Here is an 18,625-nt window from a genome sequence, read left to right as displayed (position 1 = left end):
CCACGCCCCCTGGCGGCCGCGGCGGCCCCGACGGGGCGGGACGGGACGGGACCGGACCGGGGACAACACGGCGCTGCCCCGCGCTCTCCCGGCCCCGACCCTGGTGCGCCTCCGCCCGGGCCGCAGGCAGACACCGCCCCAGAGCCACGGAGGTCCCGCACACCCCCGAGGGACCTGTCCCGCCCCCGGCCCCCGCCCACCTTCCGCGGGAGCCGGGGCGTGCAGTCACCCAACCGGGCGCCCTGCGAACGCAGGTGAGCGACCGGGGACCGGGTGCATCTAGGGCAGCTGTCGGGGCGCCGATTTATGAATGGGAGGCCCCGCCCTCGCGGCCCCGCCCCGCCCCGCCCATTGGCCGTCGCGGCCCCCGCCCCGCCCCGCCCGCCGGTACGCCCTCCCACCCCGCTCGGGCCGCCCGCGCCGTCGGGGCCGGTCGCCGCCGCCGCGGCCATGGCCCGTCACCCGCCGCCCCGCCGCGCCCCGCCGCCCGCTGCCCGCCCGCCGCCATGAGGCGCGGGGGCCCCGCCGCCCTCGCCGCCTGCCTCGCCGGGGCGCTCGCCGTGCTGGCGGGGCCAGGGCCGGGGCCGGGGCCGGGGCCGGGGGCGGGCAGCGCTGCCTGGGGTGGCCGGCGGCCCCCCCGTAGCTACGGACACCTGGAAGGCGACGTGCGCTGGCGGCGGCTCTTCTCCGCCACCCGCTTCTTCCTGCGCATCGACGGCGGCGGCGGCGTGGAGGGGACGCGCTGGAGGGAGCGGCCGGGCAGTAAGTGGGGCCGGGACCGGGGCCGGGACCGGAGAAAGCCGGGGCCTGGGGCCGCCCCGCGGCCGCGCGGGGTCCCGCTGCCCTCCCACCCGCGGGGGCCGAGAGCTCACAGCCCGCCGGGGCGCCGAGGCTGCGGCTGCGGCGGGCGCTGCCGGCGCCGGGCAGGGGGCGGAGGGCAAGTCCGGGAGGGCGAGCGCTGGGCGGAGGCGGCCCGGGACCGGCGGCGGGACCCCGCTGTGACCGGCCCCGGGGAGCGCTCGCCGCTCCTCCCGCCCAGAGAAACCTCTGCCAAAGCGTCTCCTCCGGCCGGGCGGGAGCCGCAGGTCCCCGCTGTCCCACGCTGTTCCCGCTTTCCCCGCGGTCCCCGCGTCCCCACAGACGGCCGGCCGGGGCACTCAGCTCGCTCGAGCACAGACGGGTCCTGCTGCCCTCGCCCCCGGGAGCCCCTTTCCCGGGGCTCGCTGCCCGCTGCATCGCGGGAGCGACGAGAGGTGTGCGGACACCGGCGGGCGCTGGCAGGGACCCGGCGTCACTTTGCCAGCTCTGCCCAGCGCCTGGGGTGACCTGGGGGGGGCCCCTCGTCCCACCCGGTCCTGACAGCACCGTCGGGGGGCTGCCTCCCCTGCCCTGCGTTTCGAGTTATCTTCATCGGCTCTGGCTGGGGGGGACATGATCATTCCCTCTAAACACACTGGGGAGGATGAAGGCTGAGGAGGAGGGACAGAGGAAGCTTCGGGGCGATGCTGGTCTCAGAACCAGCTGTGAGGCTGGCACAGGAGAGCAGAGCAGCCCTGTCGGAGGGGACCGCAGAGCATCCGCGGCCTGCAGAGCAGGTCGGGGCTCGGCAGTCTGAGGGCACGCGTGGACCACAGGGAAGCCTGCCGCAGAGGGTGGGTGCAGACGGCAGCCCCCACCGCAGCACGCAGGGGGGGCACTCAGGCACTCACTGCAGCCTCCCCACGGGCTGCTCCTGCAGAGAGGCCCAGGGGGTTCCCGGGGCTGGGCAGCGCATCCCAGGGGGGATGGAGAGGGCAAACGCTGCAGGATGTTGGTGCTGCCCTGGCTGTGCCGCGATCTGGAGCTTGGGAGCAAGCAGGCAGGATTAGGCCTTCCCCTGGGGCTGGGGCTGCGTCTGCACCACCCTGCAGCCCTCGGGAGCAGCTGCGTGTGGCAGTGCGAAGAGGCGGCTGCGGAGGCTGGCACCAGGGTCCCCACGCCAGTGGAGAGGCTGCTCCCGGCACTGGGGCCCTGCCTTGGCTCCGTGGCTGCCTGCTCCTACCTGGGCCCCCTCCAGGTGACAGCCGTGGGTCCTGAGGGCCGTGGGTCTCAAGGGGACGTGGCACCCATGGTACACCTGCAGCAAGGGCCGGGGCTGCAAGCCCAGCTTCAGCACCCATGGTATCAGTCTGTTTTGGCTACTGGGTCCCGGCCCCCTGTGACAGGGAGGGGTGCGCCAGGCTGGCAGGGCAGCAGCTGGACAGGGTGGGGATGCTGGGGGCCTGGGGAAGGGGGGATGACCGAGCACACCCAGGGGGCCCTAGCAGGGTGGTGGGGCTTGGGGTGGGAAGGATGCTGCGGATGGGAGCAGCATCCCTCAGCCCACGTTGCGGCGGCAGCAGGGGCTGCCCTGTGTCCCGGCCAGCACCGGAGGATGTCACCTGGCCGGCTGCAGGACGAGGGAGCCCAGCCCAGCCCAGGGAACCCTCTCGCGGTGTCAGAGGTTGTCGGGAGTCCCGACCAGGTGTGCTGCCAGCACGAAGCGCCCCGACACGTTCCCTTGTCCGTGTGGCAATGGGGCCTGGCAGGCGGAGCAGCTCCAGGCTGTCACATGGGGCTCGCTCTGGTTATCGGCACAGCAGATAACCTGCGCTTGGGCTGGGCTCGGGCTCTGCACCTCAGCCCTCGTGGCAGCTGCTGGACCAGCCCCGCCGGCAACCGTGGGGTGGCAGGGGCTGTCGCAGGGCTTCTCCTGCCTTAGCTCGGCATCTGCCCCAGCCTCCCTGGGACCCTGCTGGGGCTGAGGGTGCAATACTGGGAGCACTGGGAGCTGCCTCTGGGCTGCTGCACAGCCCCAAGCTGCTGCCCCACACCTTCAGGGACCCGTCCCCTCTGTGCAGAGCCAGGCACTGGCTGGGCACCTGCGAGCAAAGCATGGCAGAGCCAGCTGGGGCACCAGGAACAGCAACAAGGGCTTATATTTAGAAAAGTAGAAGTCCTTTGCTATAAATAGCAGCAGCTCTAGACAGTGATCAAGTGGGATGGATTCAGAGGCATTTGTTCAGCCCTTCCCTATGGCTGCTCCTCGTCAATGGCTTGGCTGGGCTGGGCCCTGTGGGTCCCGGTGGGTGCTGGCACCGGGTGCTGGTGGCAGCACTGAGGCAGCTGGGCTGAAAAATCTGCTCTTACACATTGCCCACAAGGATCCGAACACTCAGGAGCCCAAACGCTGCCCCAGTGCCATATCCACGCCATCCACTCCTGGCAAGGGCACAAATGCCCCAAGGCAGGTGATGCCCAGGCAATGCTGGCTCAGCCGGGGGGTCGATGCCCGGTGACGGCCCCTGCCCAGGGGCTGCAGCCCCCTGCACTGTTCATGCCGCTGCACAACCTCACGCCCTGTCCAGCTGGGGCAGCCCCAGGCATCAGCGCCCATGGGCAGCTCCTGCTGTGGCTCACACCCTCCCGCTGTCCTGCCTGCATCTTTGCCCACTGGAGATTCCTTCTCCCTTTGCCGCAGCACCGTGGGCCTGGCCGGCGGCAGGGCTGGCAGCAGCACTCTGCGCTGGTTGGGCGCTGGCGGGCACAAGGCGGTGCAGGAATCCAGAGGCCCTGATGATGCTCTGGGTGTTTCTCCTGTCAGAGCCGCTGGTCCGACCGCATGCCTTTTCCATTAGCGGCTGCGCCGGGAGCTCAGTGGCCGGGCACGCACACTCCAGCCCAGGCACAGCTGGGCCCTGCTGCAGCTTCACAGCCCGGCTGCAGTCACCTTCCAGGCTCGTCCCCACGTCTTGCAGCACTGCCACATCCCTCCCGCCTGCGGTCCCTGGTGCAGGGCCTCACGTCCATGTTCGTGCCAGCCAGGCGATCGGCACCAGCCTCTGCAGGCAGCAACGTCCCAGCCATATTCCTGCCCCCGCAGCCCTTTGCCCGGGTGCCTCCATCCACCATAACGTGGCTGCACACCGTTGCTGTCACCCCCAAGCACACTTTGGCCCCCAGGGGCTAACGCTGGCCTTGGTGCTCTGAGTGCGTGGGGGGCTGGGTGCTGCGACAGGCGAGTCAGGTCCCCAGGGCACCACGGGCACGTTGGGGACGGATGCATGGGCAGAGCTGCCAGTGAGGGTAGGATAAATGTGAGGTCAGCACCGGGCAGAGGCTGACAGGTTCCAGGCTTCCAGGCAAGTGGAGGTTGTGCTTGGCATCACTCCTGCGCAACCCAGCTCCTGGGAAGCAGCTGGGCCCTGGGGAGGACAGGAGTAAAGTTCAAATCCCCCCTGGATCAGAGGTTCCCCCTCCCACTCCCAACTCAAGCTCATTCCCGCCATCCCTCTGGCTGCTCTGGCATCAGACAAGGGTCAGCAGCCCCGTCCCTCGGGGGGGCTGCAGCCACAGACGCGGCATTGGGGCAGAGCCCCTTGGGGAGGTCGCCCAACCTTCCCCCGCTCACCGCCACGCTTCCCTGTCCCGCAGGCATCGTCGAGATCCGGTCGGTGCGTGTCGGCGTCGTGGCCATCCAGGCAGTGCACACCGGCTTCTACCTGGCCATGAACAAGCAGGGGAGGCTCTACGGGTCGGTAGGTCGGACGCTGCCTCCCGGGAGGGACCAGACCAGGGTCAGAGGCACAGGGCAGAGCTGGAATGGGGGGTCCCAAACCCGCCAGGACCGGTGCCCAGGAGCAGGCTCCTGGTTTCCCACGCCCTGACCTACTGCCCAGCGGGGGACTGCACCCACAGAGCCCCTCTGCCCTCCGGGGACCGGGGAGGAGCCGGGGTCCTGCCCTGCCCCGCTCTCGGGGTCTGACCCCGCCGGAGCAGGGCGACGACGGGCCCCGGCTGAGCACAGCCGCCCCTCACCCCCTTCCCTCTCCTGCCAGAAGGAGTTCAGCCCCAACTGCAAGTTCACGGAGCGCATTGAGGAGAACGGCTACAACACCTACGCGTCACTGCACTGGCGGCACCGGGGCCGCCCCATGTTCCTCTCGCTCAATAGCAAGGGCAGGCCGCAGCGAGGGGGCAAGACGCGCCGGCAGCACCTCTCCACCCACTTCCTCCCCATGCTCGTCAGCTGAGCCCCGCGGGCGGCTCAGGACCATCCTGTAGGAAAAAATGGAAAAAAGGGTTTATTTATGTACATATATATTTTTTTGCTATTTATTGTTTTATTTTTAAATGCACGGTGGAGGATGGATGTGGAAGACAGATGCTCCAGACACAGCCTGCAGCCGCGCAGGGACGTGGCTCTCCCCACCGTCCCGCTGAGGCAGGTCCAGCGCGGCACAGCCCGGGGAGTGCGGCCACCGCACGCTGGGGCCGCCGATGTCGTGCCCCCTGGCTCTGCTAATGGCTTCCCTGCTGGGGCTGGGGCGGAGGCTGCGGGGCTGGGGTGTAACGGTGGGTCACATTTGTCTTGTGTCCAAGCACCCGTGGCAATAAAAGCTGTGTTTGTGGTACGGAAGGGGGAGCGAGTCTTGGAGCTTCAATGGTGGGCTTGGCTCGGGCTGGGTGGGGTTGGCTCCTCCAGGGTCGTGGCTGCAGCCACTAGTGGGGAGCCTGGCTGGTCCCCCACCATGTCAAGATCCTCATCAATCCACATGCTCACCTTTGCATGCAAGTTAAGAGTCACCCGACCCAAAACCTAACCCGTGGGAAAACACAGCAACGGTTCTTTGGCAGCACAAAGGAGGGAGCAGGAAAAAGCAGCTGCCTGTCTGTCCGGGAGAGCCCGGACCCTGCGCTAGTGCCGGAGCAAAACACATGCACGTGTGACCCGCAGCCAGAGTGGTGCAGCTCAGCGAGGAGCATCCCCCGGGGGGTGCAAGGGAGGTGGCCCTGGAGACCCAAAGGGACAAGACATAGGGGGTGAGGGGTCAAGAGGGTCCCTGGTGCTGGAGCAAGAGCCCGGCTGCAGCCGAGCGTCCCGCTGCGGAGTTGCAGTGGGCTCTGTGGGACCAGGCGCCGGGTAGCACCGCAGGAGCTGGCCCGGACCCTCGGGCAGATGCAGCCCCAGGCCCAGGGCTGCCCCTTGCTGCGGGGAGTGGGACGTCATGAGCAGAAGGGACCAGACCTGCTCTGGGGAACCCGTCCCCAGCAGGAGTACCTGGGCCACAGACTCCCAGTTATGCGGATGGTGCCCAATCCACGCCCTGGACCAAGACCCCAGGTGCAGTGGGGCAGCCAGCCCCAACCTCCCCTGGCTGCAGCAGTGCCTCCAGGCTGCTCCTGCCCCTCCTCAGCCCAGCTCCACTCCATCGTCCCCAGCAGAGATGGAGCCGGGAAGGCGGCTGGTGGCGAGGACCAGCCCCTCGCCTGGAGGGGACCACGGCCAGAAATAGCACCTGTGCCTCAGCCTCCCGGCCAGGGCACGTTCCTGCGCCGCCCTCCGCACCCGCCGCAGCGTTGCATCGCAGCCTGGTCACTTTGTCACGTCAGACGTGAGCGATGGCCCCAGCGAAAACCACCAAACTTGTTCCATTTCTTACCCAACCAGCTCCAAATAGTCTCTGAGGGAACAGCCACCGCGTTAACCGTGTGGTGGCCGCCGGCCCCAGTCTGGAGCCACTGCCAGCCGGGTCAGCAGCAGCCGTGCACCCACCACAGGCTTCGCTTCACCCACTCAAAACCCACCCTGAGCACTGCACACATAAGTCATCCCCTGAGCTCCAAGGGAGCCGGGAACCCTGCGCTGCAGCCGAAATGCAGCAGAAGGTTCTTCCAGGTCTCCTGGGCTGCGTTTCAGTGACTAAACCGCGAAGCGTTCCCTCTGCGCCGGCCGAGTCGATGGGCACGGGCGGGCTCAGCTGGGGACCTTCCGGCTGCCACCCGCCTCCCAAGCCCAGGATCCTGGCGGCAGAAGCTTCTGGCTCAACCTCCGGCAGAGGATGAGCTATTAACCCTGATATACCAGTCCCGAGATAAACCCTCGTCCCGCAGGCATCCGCCTGCCGAGATGAAAGGCACCGCTGGGCTGCCCTGGCTACACTGGCAAAGCCAAGGAGGAAAAACATTCCAGAAGAATTGCTCAGCGCCAGCTACGTGGCCCTGGCAGGCTTGGCAAAGGCTGCTCGCCATCTGCATTTGGGACATTTTCCCCAATGAATCTTCTTTTATTCCAAAATGGCTCAAGAAACACCAAACAAGCCGCTTGCCTTCCCCCTCCTACATGAGGTAAGTCCCCTCCCAGAAAGTTCTCAGGAGAAAGGGCTGGGTCTTCGGGTAAGGCTGCTTTGAAAGCAGCACCAAAGCTCTGCTGCTGCCAGGACCTTGAGTGTCCGGGGGTGCCAGCACCTTCCCCAGCCACCCCTGGCCCGCTCACAGGGCCCCAAGAGCCGGAGGAGACGTGGGGAGCCTCCCAAGCCGTTGAACCCTCCCTCCATCCATCCATCCCACCCACCCGCTCCCAGAGGAGCGGGTATCCCACCTACAGCTCTGGCGTCTGCCACAGCAAGGTCCTGATGCATGGCCTGGAGCACAGCACCCTCACGAGCACCCGGTTACGTGTCAGGGAGACCCACTGACCACCCCAAGTCCCTGCCACAGGAAGGGGCATCGGCTGACATCTGCCCCACGCGCTCCGCGCTGGGCCACGCTGCAAAGGCGCAAGCAGAGCAGCAACCTCGCCCCTCTCCCCACGCACTCCCCTGAGGACACCTCCCACCCCAGCAGGCACCCTGCCCCGTGCCGCCGACCCAGGCGTCCCCCGGCGCTGGCAGATTCAGCGTGTCCAGACCCGGGATTTTGTCCCCCTCCCAGCCCAGGCGAGCGCGGGCACAGGCAGCGCACAGGTAGGTCACTGCCCGCTCCGGTCACATTCTTTTCATGCTCCAGCTCTGTCACAGAAACTGAGTCACAAACACACCTGGATATTTGTCTCTCTCTCTCCCTCCCTCTCTTTTTTAATCAGCTGTATTTTTAGCTTTGAAATACATTTTTCTCCAAAATGTTGTTTTCCCTGTATATTACTTGATCACAACGCTATTTGGCTGGTCCTTCCTCCGATGCGCGCCCAGTCCTGATGTCGACGGTGGAAAAGCCCACGCAAGCTGAGAGCAGGGCAGGACTGCAACAGGGAGAAGGTGTAAACAATACAAAAGACCAGGCAAGGATGCTTTCAGTTGCAATCCTGCAGCCAACCGCTCAACGACCCGCAGGCTGGCAACGCACATACAGGTGCTGGTCACGTCGGAGTCTGGTGCCTGGAGCTCAGAGCACGCCTGCGCTAGGCCTGCAGGAGGGCTTGGACAAGCCCAGCCTGCCCTGGGGTGAAACGGGGCGGCTCAGCAGAGCACCCTCCGGAGAGCTTACCCTGTAGTTTTCCTCAAATCATGCATAACGTCTCGTTGAGCTGAAACGTCCATTTATTTAACAGCAGTAATAATTTAAAATTATAAAAACCCTTTCAGTGTTGAGTATCAGAAGGGTGAGGTTATAAAGAAAAATAAATGGGACTTGAGAGGGGGAGGGGAGGGATAATGGGGTCTATTTCAAGAGTTCATTTTTTCAGTGACGACTATTGGCCCTGCCCAGCTGGAGATCCTGGGAGGGAGGCAGTATCATTACGCTTTCATTTCAAAGACTTCAACCTCCAAAGCAGAAGAGATAGTACCCAAGGGGAGGAGGAGCAACAGAAATAAAGGAATCTCAAATTCAAAACCATACAAACACAACCTTGCCCTTCAGAACTGCAACCGCTAGCTCAGCGCCTCAGGTTTCCCTTCTGTGGAGCGCAGCAGCCCTTCACTGCAATGGTTAAAAGTCCACACGGCAAATGGATGTTTTTATTAAAAGACGGAGCTCTTTTCCCCCCATCACAGAACTTGAGGCTTCTCATCTCTGAAGGACCCAGAGTCTCCGTGTCTTCGGAGCTCAAAAGGGAATTCTGGGGGGGGCTGCTTCCCCCTTGCTACCCTCCCCTCGCTCTGCTCTGGAAGCCCCTTTTGTTGCTTACGTTGGCTGGGGGGGAGGAAGGACAATGGACAGGGCCCGGGGACAGAGGGTTGGATTAAGATTCATGAGTTGTTCGATGAGTTTTCGTTACTTGGTGAGCTGGAGGAAGAGGAGGAGGAGGATGATGAGAAGTTCATCCCCGTGAGTCCTGGGGGGTTTGTGGCAGTGTTTTGTCCACTTAAGCTTTTCCGGCACACAGGACACGTGTCATGCTTTGGAGAGCAGACAAAAACAAAACAAGAAATATGGGAAACAGGATTAGAAACACGATACAGGAGCAGCACTCAAGGAAAAGGCTAGGATGACACTCCTTCCTCTGATCAAAGGCTGCTCACGCTTAGGCCTCATCATGGAGGTATGAAAATATTTACAGAGAACAGTACCACCAGAGAAAACACCCGAGTGCTGCAGACCCCAGGTCACCCGCTCAGACGGCACTAACCTGTTCCAGCCAAGGGACTATACAGCTGTTGTGGAATAGGTGATTGCAAGGTAACTGTCGGACATTTTCACCAACTGTATAGTCTTCTTTACACACAGGGCACTCTAACCCAGAATCTGCATCACAAAGGGAAAGCAAAACACAGCTGAGCAATAAGGGAGAGGACAACACTCCACGCACCCAACTCGGGATCCCATCATCTCTCCCCTTCCCCCCACCGCTGTTTCATCCCTGCAGAGGGGAAAGCTCGTTGCTTTGGGGTTCCTACCACCACCACTCCACCTCTCACTGCCGTGGGTTTGCTTCATTGTTCCCTTCCCTTCTGCTTCATCTCTATCCACACTGAACTGTTCAGAACAGTTTGCCTCCCCAGGGCAAACCCAGCCAGTCTACACTGCTCTTTTTTTTTTTTGCATGTGCAAGTATAACAGAGCGATACTTCAGCTCTCTCCCCTCTTTGAAACGTTTTGGGCCTCGAAGGTATAACGGAGAAAATTAAAATCCCAAGAAAACGTTAAACAAAACTTTCACAGAGCTCTTTGTGAGCAATTCCCTGGAGGAGATACACGTACCTACGTGTTCCTGTGCAATCTGTATGGTGGGGAGGGCCTGGATCTTTTCTTTGTCTGCTGGCGGCGGTCCAGTGTTTTCAAACTGATTTAGTAACTGAAAAAACAATAGGCCACAGAAGGCAGAAAGACGTGAGTTCAGCAGCACACAGACTCTGTTCATTTATTCACTCGGGGCACTTGAACCCTGCATCGCCTGCACTGTGGACCTTGTCTCCCATTTCTGCACCCTCAGAGGTTTGCCCCCTGCAGCCATCAGCTGCTGGCAGTTTTGCAGCACCGCACATGGGGACAGGAGACGCCACTGTAATGCCGGTTTTACCTGCGTAATAATTGCATCCAAGCCGTTGGCACCCCACGCGTAGTCCATTGGATTTGAATGCAAGACTCCCCTTTAAGGACAAGGACAACAATTAAATTTGGCTGGGAGTACCAGCAAGAGCACTGTCAGAAAGAGCAATACATCTTCCAACTCACCAAGGACCTAGTCCTAGGTTTGGTATTGTTGTAGGTGCAATAATCCCATTGACCAGCTGCTGGATAATTCTGAAAGACAAGGAAACCAGGATTATGTCAGAACTAGTGCCTGTTAACTCCCAGCCTGGAAACAAGAACTGATTACTCATAGACAAGGAGAAGTTTCAGTATGTTATTTGTAAGGGGATAATTTCTGACAGAGATGGCAAATGGCTCTGCAGGATGCAGTTAAAGAAACATTAGTTTTCTTGTCCAGTGTTTTCTCTCATTTCCCCTCACATGAGGGCAACATTTTGGTAATACCTGGTCATGACCAGGGAGCCTTTCTCTTTGCAGGTTTAACAGTCAAAACGCCCAACCACACTGTCAGCTCTGCTACTGTGCTCAGGTGAAATGGCCCGTTCAAACCCGAGGCAAGAGCTTGCCAGCGGCTGCAGGCCCAGCTGGAGCCTGGCCATCCGGCAGCGTGAGCTCACAGGGGCAAAGCCAGGCACCTACGCAAGAGTCGCACTGGACAGCTGTGCTCAGGAGCAGCCTTTAAGAGACCGCTCCTCACGCGGATGAGAACAAGGATGGGCTGATTTTCAGCTAACTCTCATTGGTGAAAGATAACAGGGCTTCCCCTGCAAGAATCTGGCAGCTGTTCTCACCCTTCCAGCGTGGGAACTCCCTCGTGCCTGCCAGCGGCACGGCGTGTGGCGAGGCGGGCTCGGGGCTGCCTTGCACCGTATCGATGCCGAGACTGGTGCTCTCGCTCCCTCCGGTTCTCAGAGTCCCTGTTGTCTTCCGACTGCGCATTGGACCCAAATGGAAACTCAAAGCTGTCATCAAAGATCCCAAAGGCAAATTGGCCATAGCCCTGTGGCAAGGTGAATAAGTGCTGATCCACATTCTGGGAGGGAGAGAATTTAGGGAACAGATTGTAACGACGAGAGAAACAGCTCTTAGCTTTTACATCTGATATTTCACCAAGCTTCCAACAAAGACCAGTCTTTTCAGGCCCCCAGCAGCTCATGAGCCTTGGCTGACACAGGTGGATCAGTGCACTCTCAGAGGCAGCTTAGCGAGGAACAGACACAGAGTGAAGCTACGCACAAAGCTAAGAGGTAACTACCACTTCCCTGGTTTCTCTTTAGCTCCCGCATGTAACTGCTGCCTTTTAAGCTGAGGCTACCACATAGCAACACACCCAGACAGCTCACTAAATCCCAGCTTAGGCTCCTCCCAACAAGAATAAGCTACAAATGATGGTCCTATTAAAAACACATGATAAAAATACAATGGGCAGAGATTTCAGGAGCAGCATGTGGATGATATTAAGACCTCCCTTCCTAAATTTTATCATAATTCAGGGAACATTTAAACAATGTAGTAATGTTGGAAGAGACAGAGAGGACTCACCTCAAAAGGATGCCTGCTCTGATCGCTGGTTGATGTAGAGGAGCTGGTCTCATTGTCAGTGTTCCTGTGAAAGATGAAGAGCACTGGTAAGCCTCAGAAGGGTGCTTCGAGAAGATTTTCCCAGAAGAGGGGAGCAAGGGACATGAGTTTGACAGGAAAAGCAGACACCACAGCACAGTAACAGCACACAGGAAGCAACTGAACCATTTTTGTGCTGAGCTAGAGCTTGAAGGGACCTCAGAGGTCTGCTCACCTTCCCTTTCACCCTGGGGCAGGGTCAGCTCTGTGCAGAAACTACCCTGCCCTCAGCTGCTCTTTTTCTAATCTTTCATATCAATTTTCATTTTTCCCTTCCTGCAGCCTTCATTTCCCCCCCCCCCCTTCACCCATCTCTCCCTACCCTTCTAGATTCTGATTTCACGAAGCTACAGAGAAGTGACTGAAACACAATGTCAAGCAAGGATTCCCTGCACAATCCACCTCGAACAAATCAGCTAATCCTCTGGAACACCAGGAAGAGGAGACTTAAGGTACAAACCCTGATCACTATGACCCAAACATGCTTAAGTCTAATCTTGAATCAAAGGAACTTCTCTTGCAGATGCATGTGACCAAATGGGACAGATTCTTAGGAAGTCTTAATGCTGCCAGGCTTCTGCTTTTAGAGAGCTGCAGGAACATTTACTGCTCAGTATCCAGGTCTACGCTTTGACATTCACGGTAACAAAAAACTAAGGTTCAGCGATTACGCGTCCCAAGGTCACAGCATACCACCAGTACAGTTAAGGTTAGCCAGTATTGATTTTCAGCCTCTTGGGTTGGTGTAGTCAGGCCAAACGTCACCTCGGCAGCACAGAAACCTCAGTGTGTGAAGACCACCTCCCTCAGCAGGCAGCAACACGCCTCTGGCACTCCCCCCACGCAGCTCAGCGTGCCCTTGCACCGAACGCCTGCCAGCACACTGCCTGCCCCGAAGCCGGTCACAGCCAAGGCCGGCAAACACGCCTGAAACATTTTAAGTAATTTCTCCTACTCTTGCTCGTTCTGACACTGCCAGAGAACAGTCCCACTACTGAGTCAGCAGTAAGGCACGTGAACACAGATCTCAGCTGCTCCAGCGCAGAGTCCAAAGTGTTAGTCAAAATGTTTTGCCGCTAGGACTCTCAACTAAGTTATTGAATGATACGCTGAAGCATATGTACACTCTCCATGCCACAGATTCCTCTCTCACAGGGTTATCTCTACCCAGATGACTCAAACCAGTTCATAGCTACTGCATGCCATGGGGAAAGCCTCTCTACTTTTTTTTGTTTGCTTTAAATCAATCCATTCCTCCCCCACCTTTTACCAGCAGCGTCTGACGCTCAGCATTCCCATGGCTGATTTACCTGTAGATGAAAACTACGCAAATTAAGTGCTTTCTACCCATAGTGAGGAAAGGTGAGCCAAATATTGGGCAGAAGTAGTAAAAATGGTGTATTTAGTATCCCACATTGCCTTTTAACCAGAAAAAGCAAAAGAGCAAAGCAGACTGAGTTCATTCCAGCAGTAGCCTTTGGGGCAGCACGTTACCTTGGCTCTTCAGGAAGTTCTTCAATAAAACCAGATTCACACCGTGGGCAAATGTAGTCCTATGGGAGAAGAAATATTGAATGAGAAAAGCAAGTGGTACGTACAAGTCAAAGAGTGCCTTCAGTGGGATGGGGTGAAACAGGAGAGTCCTGCATCGTCCCAGACACATGCCACGATTACAGAGCCAGGAGGACCCCTAAACCACTGATATTTGCCCTCACCAGACTAGTGCGGCAAATTGTTAAGCCTGAGCCTGTTTGGAACTTGGCTTTAGAAGAGATTTGGATAACACTAATTAATCCCCAGTATAGACAAAGCATTAGATAACATCTGATATAGTTCTGGGTGAAGTGAAAGCAAAACCACTGGCTTTCCCAGAAGAGCAGCACTCAAAACAGTAGTTTTTAAACAGCTGCGTGTTTTGTGGACCTTCTTCTGCCCCCCTCAAGGGGCCAAACTGTCCTAATGAAAGAAACAAGGAGGGAATTGCAGCACAGGCTAATCACAGTGTCACTGTCGCTTAGGAAGGGCTGAATGGAAAGCTGTTACTAATGTCGTCTGGGGTTCACAGCGCAGAGGTCAAGGGGACACAAGAGGGTCATTCTGCAAAACACAATACCAGAATTTTGCACTCCCACGCTCAACGCTCATTTCAGAAAGCTCCTGCCACCCTTGTAGCCTTTAACACCAAAGACTGAATGTGCTGGAATAAACAGCCCATGGGGCAGAAGCAGGATTCCTCAGGAGTTTGTGACAGTCATTTTTCCTCACAGTTCCTGGTCTTAGTGAAGACTTTATACTCCACAACCATACTGTCCTAGCAAGCAGTAGCCCAGGACACTTGTGACCCTGAAAGGAAGCTACTTCACTTCTCAGCGCTTGAGAATAAGTAGCACCACGCAGCACTGCCGAGCCAGAAGAGGAAGCGACAGACCCCGCACCTAACCCCAGCCACGGCCGAGGCAGAACAGCCACCGCAGGCAAACACAACCACTCAAAACCCCACCCCGGCAAAGCTAGGCTCAGCATGGAAGAAATATAAGAGCTTCTAAAAATAATGCTACTTCCCTTTACTACTGCTACGTTCGAATTGGCACGGGCCTGTAAACAAAGTCAATGAATTCCCCAAAGGAGGCAAGGATGCCTGCCACATGGGTTTGCTCTGACAGGACATCTGGGGTGGCTCCTCCAGCCTCCGCAGAAAAACCTGATAAGGCCCAAGAACAAGACAGCAACACCAGCGATCCACACCACGCTGGCCTTGCTTGCCCAGCAAGATAAGGAAGCAGCAAACACTGAGACCTAGAAACAGACTCGGAGGAGTTGCTGCTCCCTCTTCCGTGCAGGACTCTAGATTTGCGATTGTGAAATAACTGGGTCTACGCAATTTACACAACGTTTGATTTCAAGAATATTTCCACACCATCCAAATTCTTCTTGAAGTTGGTTACCAGCACACGGGAACTCCTGCGTTGAACACAGAAAATCAGATCAATTGCCTCTGCCTTTGAAATATCCCTGACTGTTCTACTCCCCACCAGTACGCCACTGGTGTAAATTATCACAGTAGCCACGCTCGAGCAGTGAGCAACTTACTCCTCTCTACTCTCTTATTTAAGGGAGGCTTTTTTCCCCCCTGTGTGCTTACGGACAACTCCAAACACAGGGATCAGCAAATTCCACTGCAGCTGGAACAGCACAAATGTCAAAGTTTGTTGTTTCTCAGGCTGTTTGAGTCATTCCTTCTGCAGCATAAGCTCTGGTACCTCCAGTAGCTTGGACTCCAAACAGTAAGTGAAACCGAATGAACTTGGGCCCCCCAAAAGCAGCTCATTAACTAGCAATTAACTGGCCCTGAACCAACAAAAGAAGCAGTCCACTCCCTGCCACAGTTCAGTGCATTCACTACCAGATGTGCTCTGCTGGCACAAGCCCAACACAGGGTGTTTAAACAAAAACAAACGACCAATATTTCTCGGTTACAACCTTCAACTCTCGAGCCACTTTCTCCAGCCCGTCTGTATTTGGCAGGAGCATTATCAACAGTTTTGCCCTCACACTTAAATACAAGCTGCGAGATTTACCAGCAAGGCCTACCCTCGCCTAACCAGTAAGGCTGACGGAGAGGGCAAAAGGACAAACAGCGCTTCACAAAACCAAACTGACGGCAAAGTCTAATCAACCGTGGCAGAGGCACCTATGCTCACAATCAGGTGACTTTTAAAATTCAGTAAATGTTAACAAAAAGCAGTGCCTTATTCTGACAAGACACCGTGAAAAGTTTCAGGACAAACAGACACTGGCTGGATCTTCTGAAGCAAATTTAACATCTGGTGGGTAATCCGCAGAAAATCTAGCCGTGGCCCACCATGATGTTTCAGCCAGTTCCTTTCCAACAGCCAACGCTCTTTTTCTACCCACACCAGAAAAACATGACTCCTTACAAGCAGGGGTTTTACTCAGCAGCCAAAGCACGTCTGCTCACGCGCGGCGCCCAGCCTACAAAGCGCTCTGCGTTAGCGAGCGGAGACGGTGCATACGTATCGCTCGTGCACTTGCCTACGTCTCAGATATTATCACCCGTGAAGCTTTTCTCACGCTCATTTAAATCCTACTGCAACAGAGAGAAAAGAAACCCCCTCGTTATCCCAGGAGCTTCGATTCGCTCCGGACAAAGAAGTGGGGTGACGGTGCTCAGGCCCAGGGAACGTCACACCGTTTGTGCCGGGGGTGTGGGGGGCCGGGGTGCTGCAGGTGGGGACCCCCGCCCTCGGGGCCGGAGGGAGGCAGGACTGCAGGTGGGCTCCCCCCTTCACGGCGTGACTGGAGCACACGAAGGCGGCCGCGCTGGGCCCCCCCGGCCCGGGCCCCCGGCCCCCACCTCCCCCCGCACCAGGCCAAGCAGGGCGGGGGGACCTCCCGCCACGCCGACCCCCCTCGCCGGGGACGCCCCGTTGCGCCCACACAACCCCCAGCGCCCCCATTTCCTCACTCCGGAGCCCCCCCAGCCCCCCTAACAGCCCCTCTCACCCCAACTGCCACAAGCAGACACCCCCCCCGGGACCCTCACACCCCCGCCCCTCCTAACACCATCACCACCACCACCCCCGGGACCCTCACTCCCGCCCCTCCTAACGCCCCCCCGCTCACCTCAACAGCCACACGCAGACCTCCCCCACCCCCGGGGCCTCCCCCCCACCCCTCCGAACGCCCCCTGCCCCCCACTCCCCACCCCGAGTCCCGCCGCCCTGAGGGCCCGGCACTCCCTCAGGCCTCCCGACGACCCCTTCCTACCCCTAGGCCTCGCCCCCACGTACCCGACCTGCTGGACCCCCCACCCGCCCCCTGCCGTACCCCCACCCCCGCTCACGGGCAGGCGTGGGGCGATCTCGGCCGAGCAGCAGTGGCAGAAAAACCGTCCCGGCTGTGGTGAAGCCTCCGCCATCTTCCCACCCCCCCCCCCCCCCCGCCCCGACTGGCTCAGCCCGCCCCGCCCCGCGACGGCGAACGGCGGCCGACCAGGGACAAGACAGGGAGAAACGCGGAAAGGAAAGGGCGGGGGGGGAAGGCGTTGGGGAGGGTGCCTTTATGGGCGTGGTCTAATGGGAGGGGCGTGGCTTTGGCTGTATAAGCAGGGCGGCCGGGGGGCGAAAAAGGGGTGTGGGGTACCCCGGCCCCCTTCTGTTCCCTCAGGGTTGCGGCTCCACCGGGCTCAGAGGCCTGGAGCGCTGCCTGAGTCTTTCCAGGCCCCTCACGGCCCGGTTAGAGCAGGCCTGATGATGACATAGGGAGGAGGAGGAGGAGGAGGAGGAGGGAGTTCCTGGTGAGGAAGAGCAGGAGAGGGCTGCCGCTGAGACCTGCCCAGTCTGTCCCCTGGGTTTGTTCCCATTCCTGCGCCTTTTTTAAAAAAATAAAACTATGGGAAGGGATGTTTAAAATTTCAGCTTGAAAGTTGAATGATTTTTTTTGAGAGGAGAAAAGACTTGGGGAGAGAATGAGAAGACAAAACAGTCACCCAGTGAAAACCCAAAATTGGCTTTAAAAAGTAGAAGTAGCCACAGAGCAATGTGAATGTTGACTTTCAGCAAAAATCTGAGTGGGGTGTTTCCCCCCAGAGCCCACGGCCCTTGGCAGGTGCTGGAGAGGTTGGGGGGGGCCCAGGTTAAGTCTATTTTTCAGGGTTGCTGTCACTGCCTGTGTTCCTTGGGGCGGCTCAGGAAGGAGCCGGGGGCCCAGGCACGGCCCTGCCTGCTCGGGGTGTGCTGGAAATCCCATGCAGGGCTTGCTTTGAGCCTGGCCCCTTCCTGAGGCTGCAGCTTTTGGGGGAGCACGGGGTCTGCATGGCCCCTGCTGGTGTCCCTGGCAGTGGGGGCCAGCACTGCGGCACCGTGGAGCTGGAGTTTGGGGACCTCCGGGTGGTGGGGTTTGGGGGTCCCTGGGAAATGGGGTTTGGGGGCTGTGGGGTTTCAGGGTTGTGGGTTTTGGGGGTCTCAGGGCGGTGGGGTTTGGGACAGTGGGGTTTGGGGGCCTCTGGGCGGTGGGGTTTGGGGGTGGTGAGGTTTGGGGGTCTCTGGGAAATGGGGTTTGGGGTTCTCTGGGCAGCAGGGTTTGGGGGCAGTGGGGTTTGAGGGTGTATAGGTGGTTGGTTTGGGGGGTCTCTGGGCAGCAGGGTTTGTGGGGTTTGGGGTTCTCTGCAGTGGTTTGTGGGGTTTGGGGGCCTCTGGGTGGTGGGGTTTGGGGGTGTGGGGTTTGGGGGTGTCTGTGTAGTGGGTTGTGGGGTTTGGGGCTCTCGGGGCAGTGGGGTTTGGGACAGTGGGGTTTGAGGGTGTATGGGTGGTTGGTTTGTGGGGGTCTCTGGGCAGCAGGGTTTGTGGGGTTTGGGGGCCTCTGGGTGGTGGGGTTTGGGGCTGTGGGGTTTGGGAGTGTCTGTGTAGTGGGTTGTGGGGTTTGGGGCTCACTGGGCAGCAGGGTTTGGGGGCCTCTGGGTGGTGGGGTTTGGGGCTCACTGGGCAGCAGGGTTTGGGGGCCTCTGGGTGGTGGGGTTTGGGGCTGTGGGGTTTGGGGGTGTCTGTGCAGTGGGTTGTGGGGTTTGGGGCTCTCTGGGTGGCAGGGCTGCGGGGTGCCCCCTGGTCCGTAGCACCAGACCCGCCTCCAGCAGGTGGCATCTTCCACCCAGGTTTTGCTGCTCCGGCTCTTCTCGGGTGGTGGAGCCGGGAGGAGATTCGTGAAGCAGCTCTGG

The 18,625-nt window shown here is 59.2% G+C and overlaps 2 protein-coding genes across 3 annotated transcripts; one reads left to right on the top strand and one right to left on the bottom strand.

Moving 5' to 3' along the window:
• The first annotated feature begins 406 nt into the window (after positions 1 to 406).
• Positions 407 to 5,437, top strand: FGF22 (fibroblast growth factor 22). Of its 2 annotated transcripts, none has more exons than XM_075077364.1 (3): positions 407 to 762; positions 4,453 to 4,556; positions 4,860 to 5,437. In XM_075077364.1, exons 1-3 carry the CDS (start codon positions 507 to 509, stop codon positions 5,049 to 5,051), a joined length of 552 nt encoding a protein of 183 aa, XP_074933465.1. In that variant the 5' UTR covers positions 407 to 506; the 3' UTR covers positions 5,052 to 5,437. The 2 variants fall into 2 exon arrangements, with proteins under 2 accessions (XP_074933465.1, XP_074933464.1); XM_075077363.1 differs by having other exon boundaries at positions 4,857 to 5,437.
• A 2,881-nt stretch (positions 5,438 to 8,318) lies between these two features.
• Positions 8,319 to 16,882, bottom strand: RNF126 (ring finger protein 126). Its single transcript, XM_075077344.1, has 9 exons — positions 16,757 to 16,882; positions 13,387 to 13,445; positions 11,815 to 11,878; positions 11,064 to 11,305; positions 10,414 to 10,482; positions 10,259 to 10,328; positions 9,940 to 10,033; positions 9,368 to 9,483; positions 8,319 to 9,137 (listed from the first exon to the last, which is right to left on the bottom strand). Exons 1-9 carry the CDS (start codon positions 16,829 to 16,831, stop codon positions 8,988 to 8,990), a joined length of 939 nt encoding a protein of 312 aa, XP_074933445.1. The 5' UTR covers positions 16,832 to 16,882; the 3' UTR covers positions 8,319 to 8,987.
• Positions 16,883 to 18,625: the final 1,743 nt, after the last annotated feature.

This window comes from Phalacrocorax aristotelis, chromosome W, assembly GCF_949628215.1.
Source record: "Phalacrocorax aristotelis chromosome W, bGulAri2.1, whole genome shotgun sequence".
Classification (NCBI taxonomy): domain Eukaryota; kingdom Metazoa; phylum Chordata; class Aves; order Suliformes; family Phalacrocoracidae; genus Phalacrocorax; species Phalacrocorax aristotelis.
This window is presented reverse-complemented; position numbering and strand designations above follow the sequence as displayed.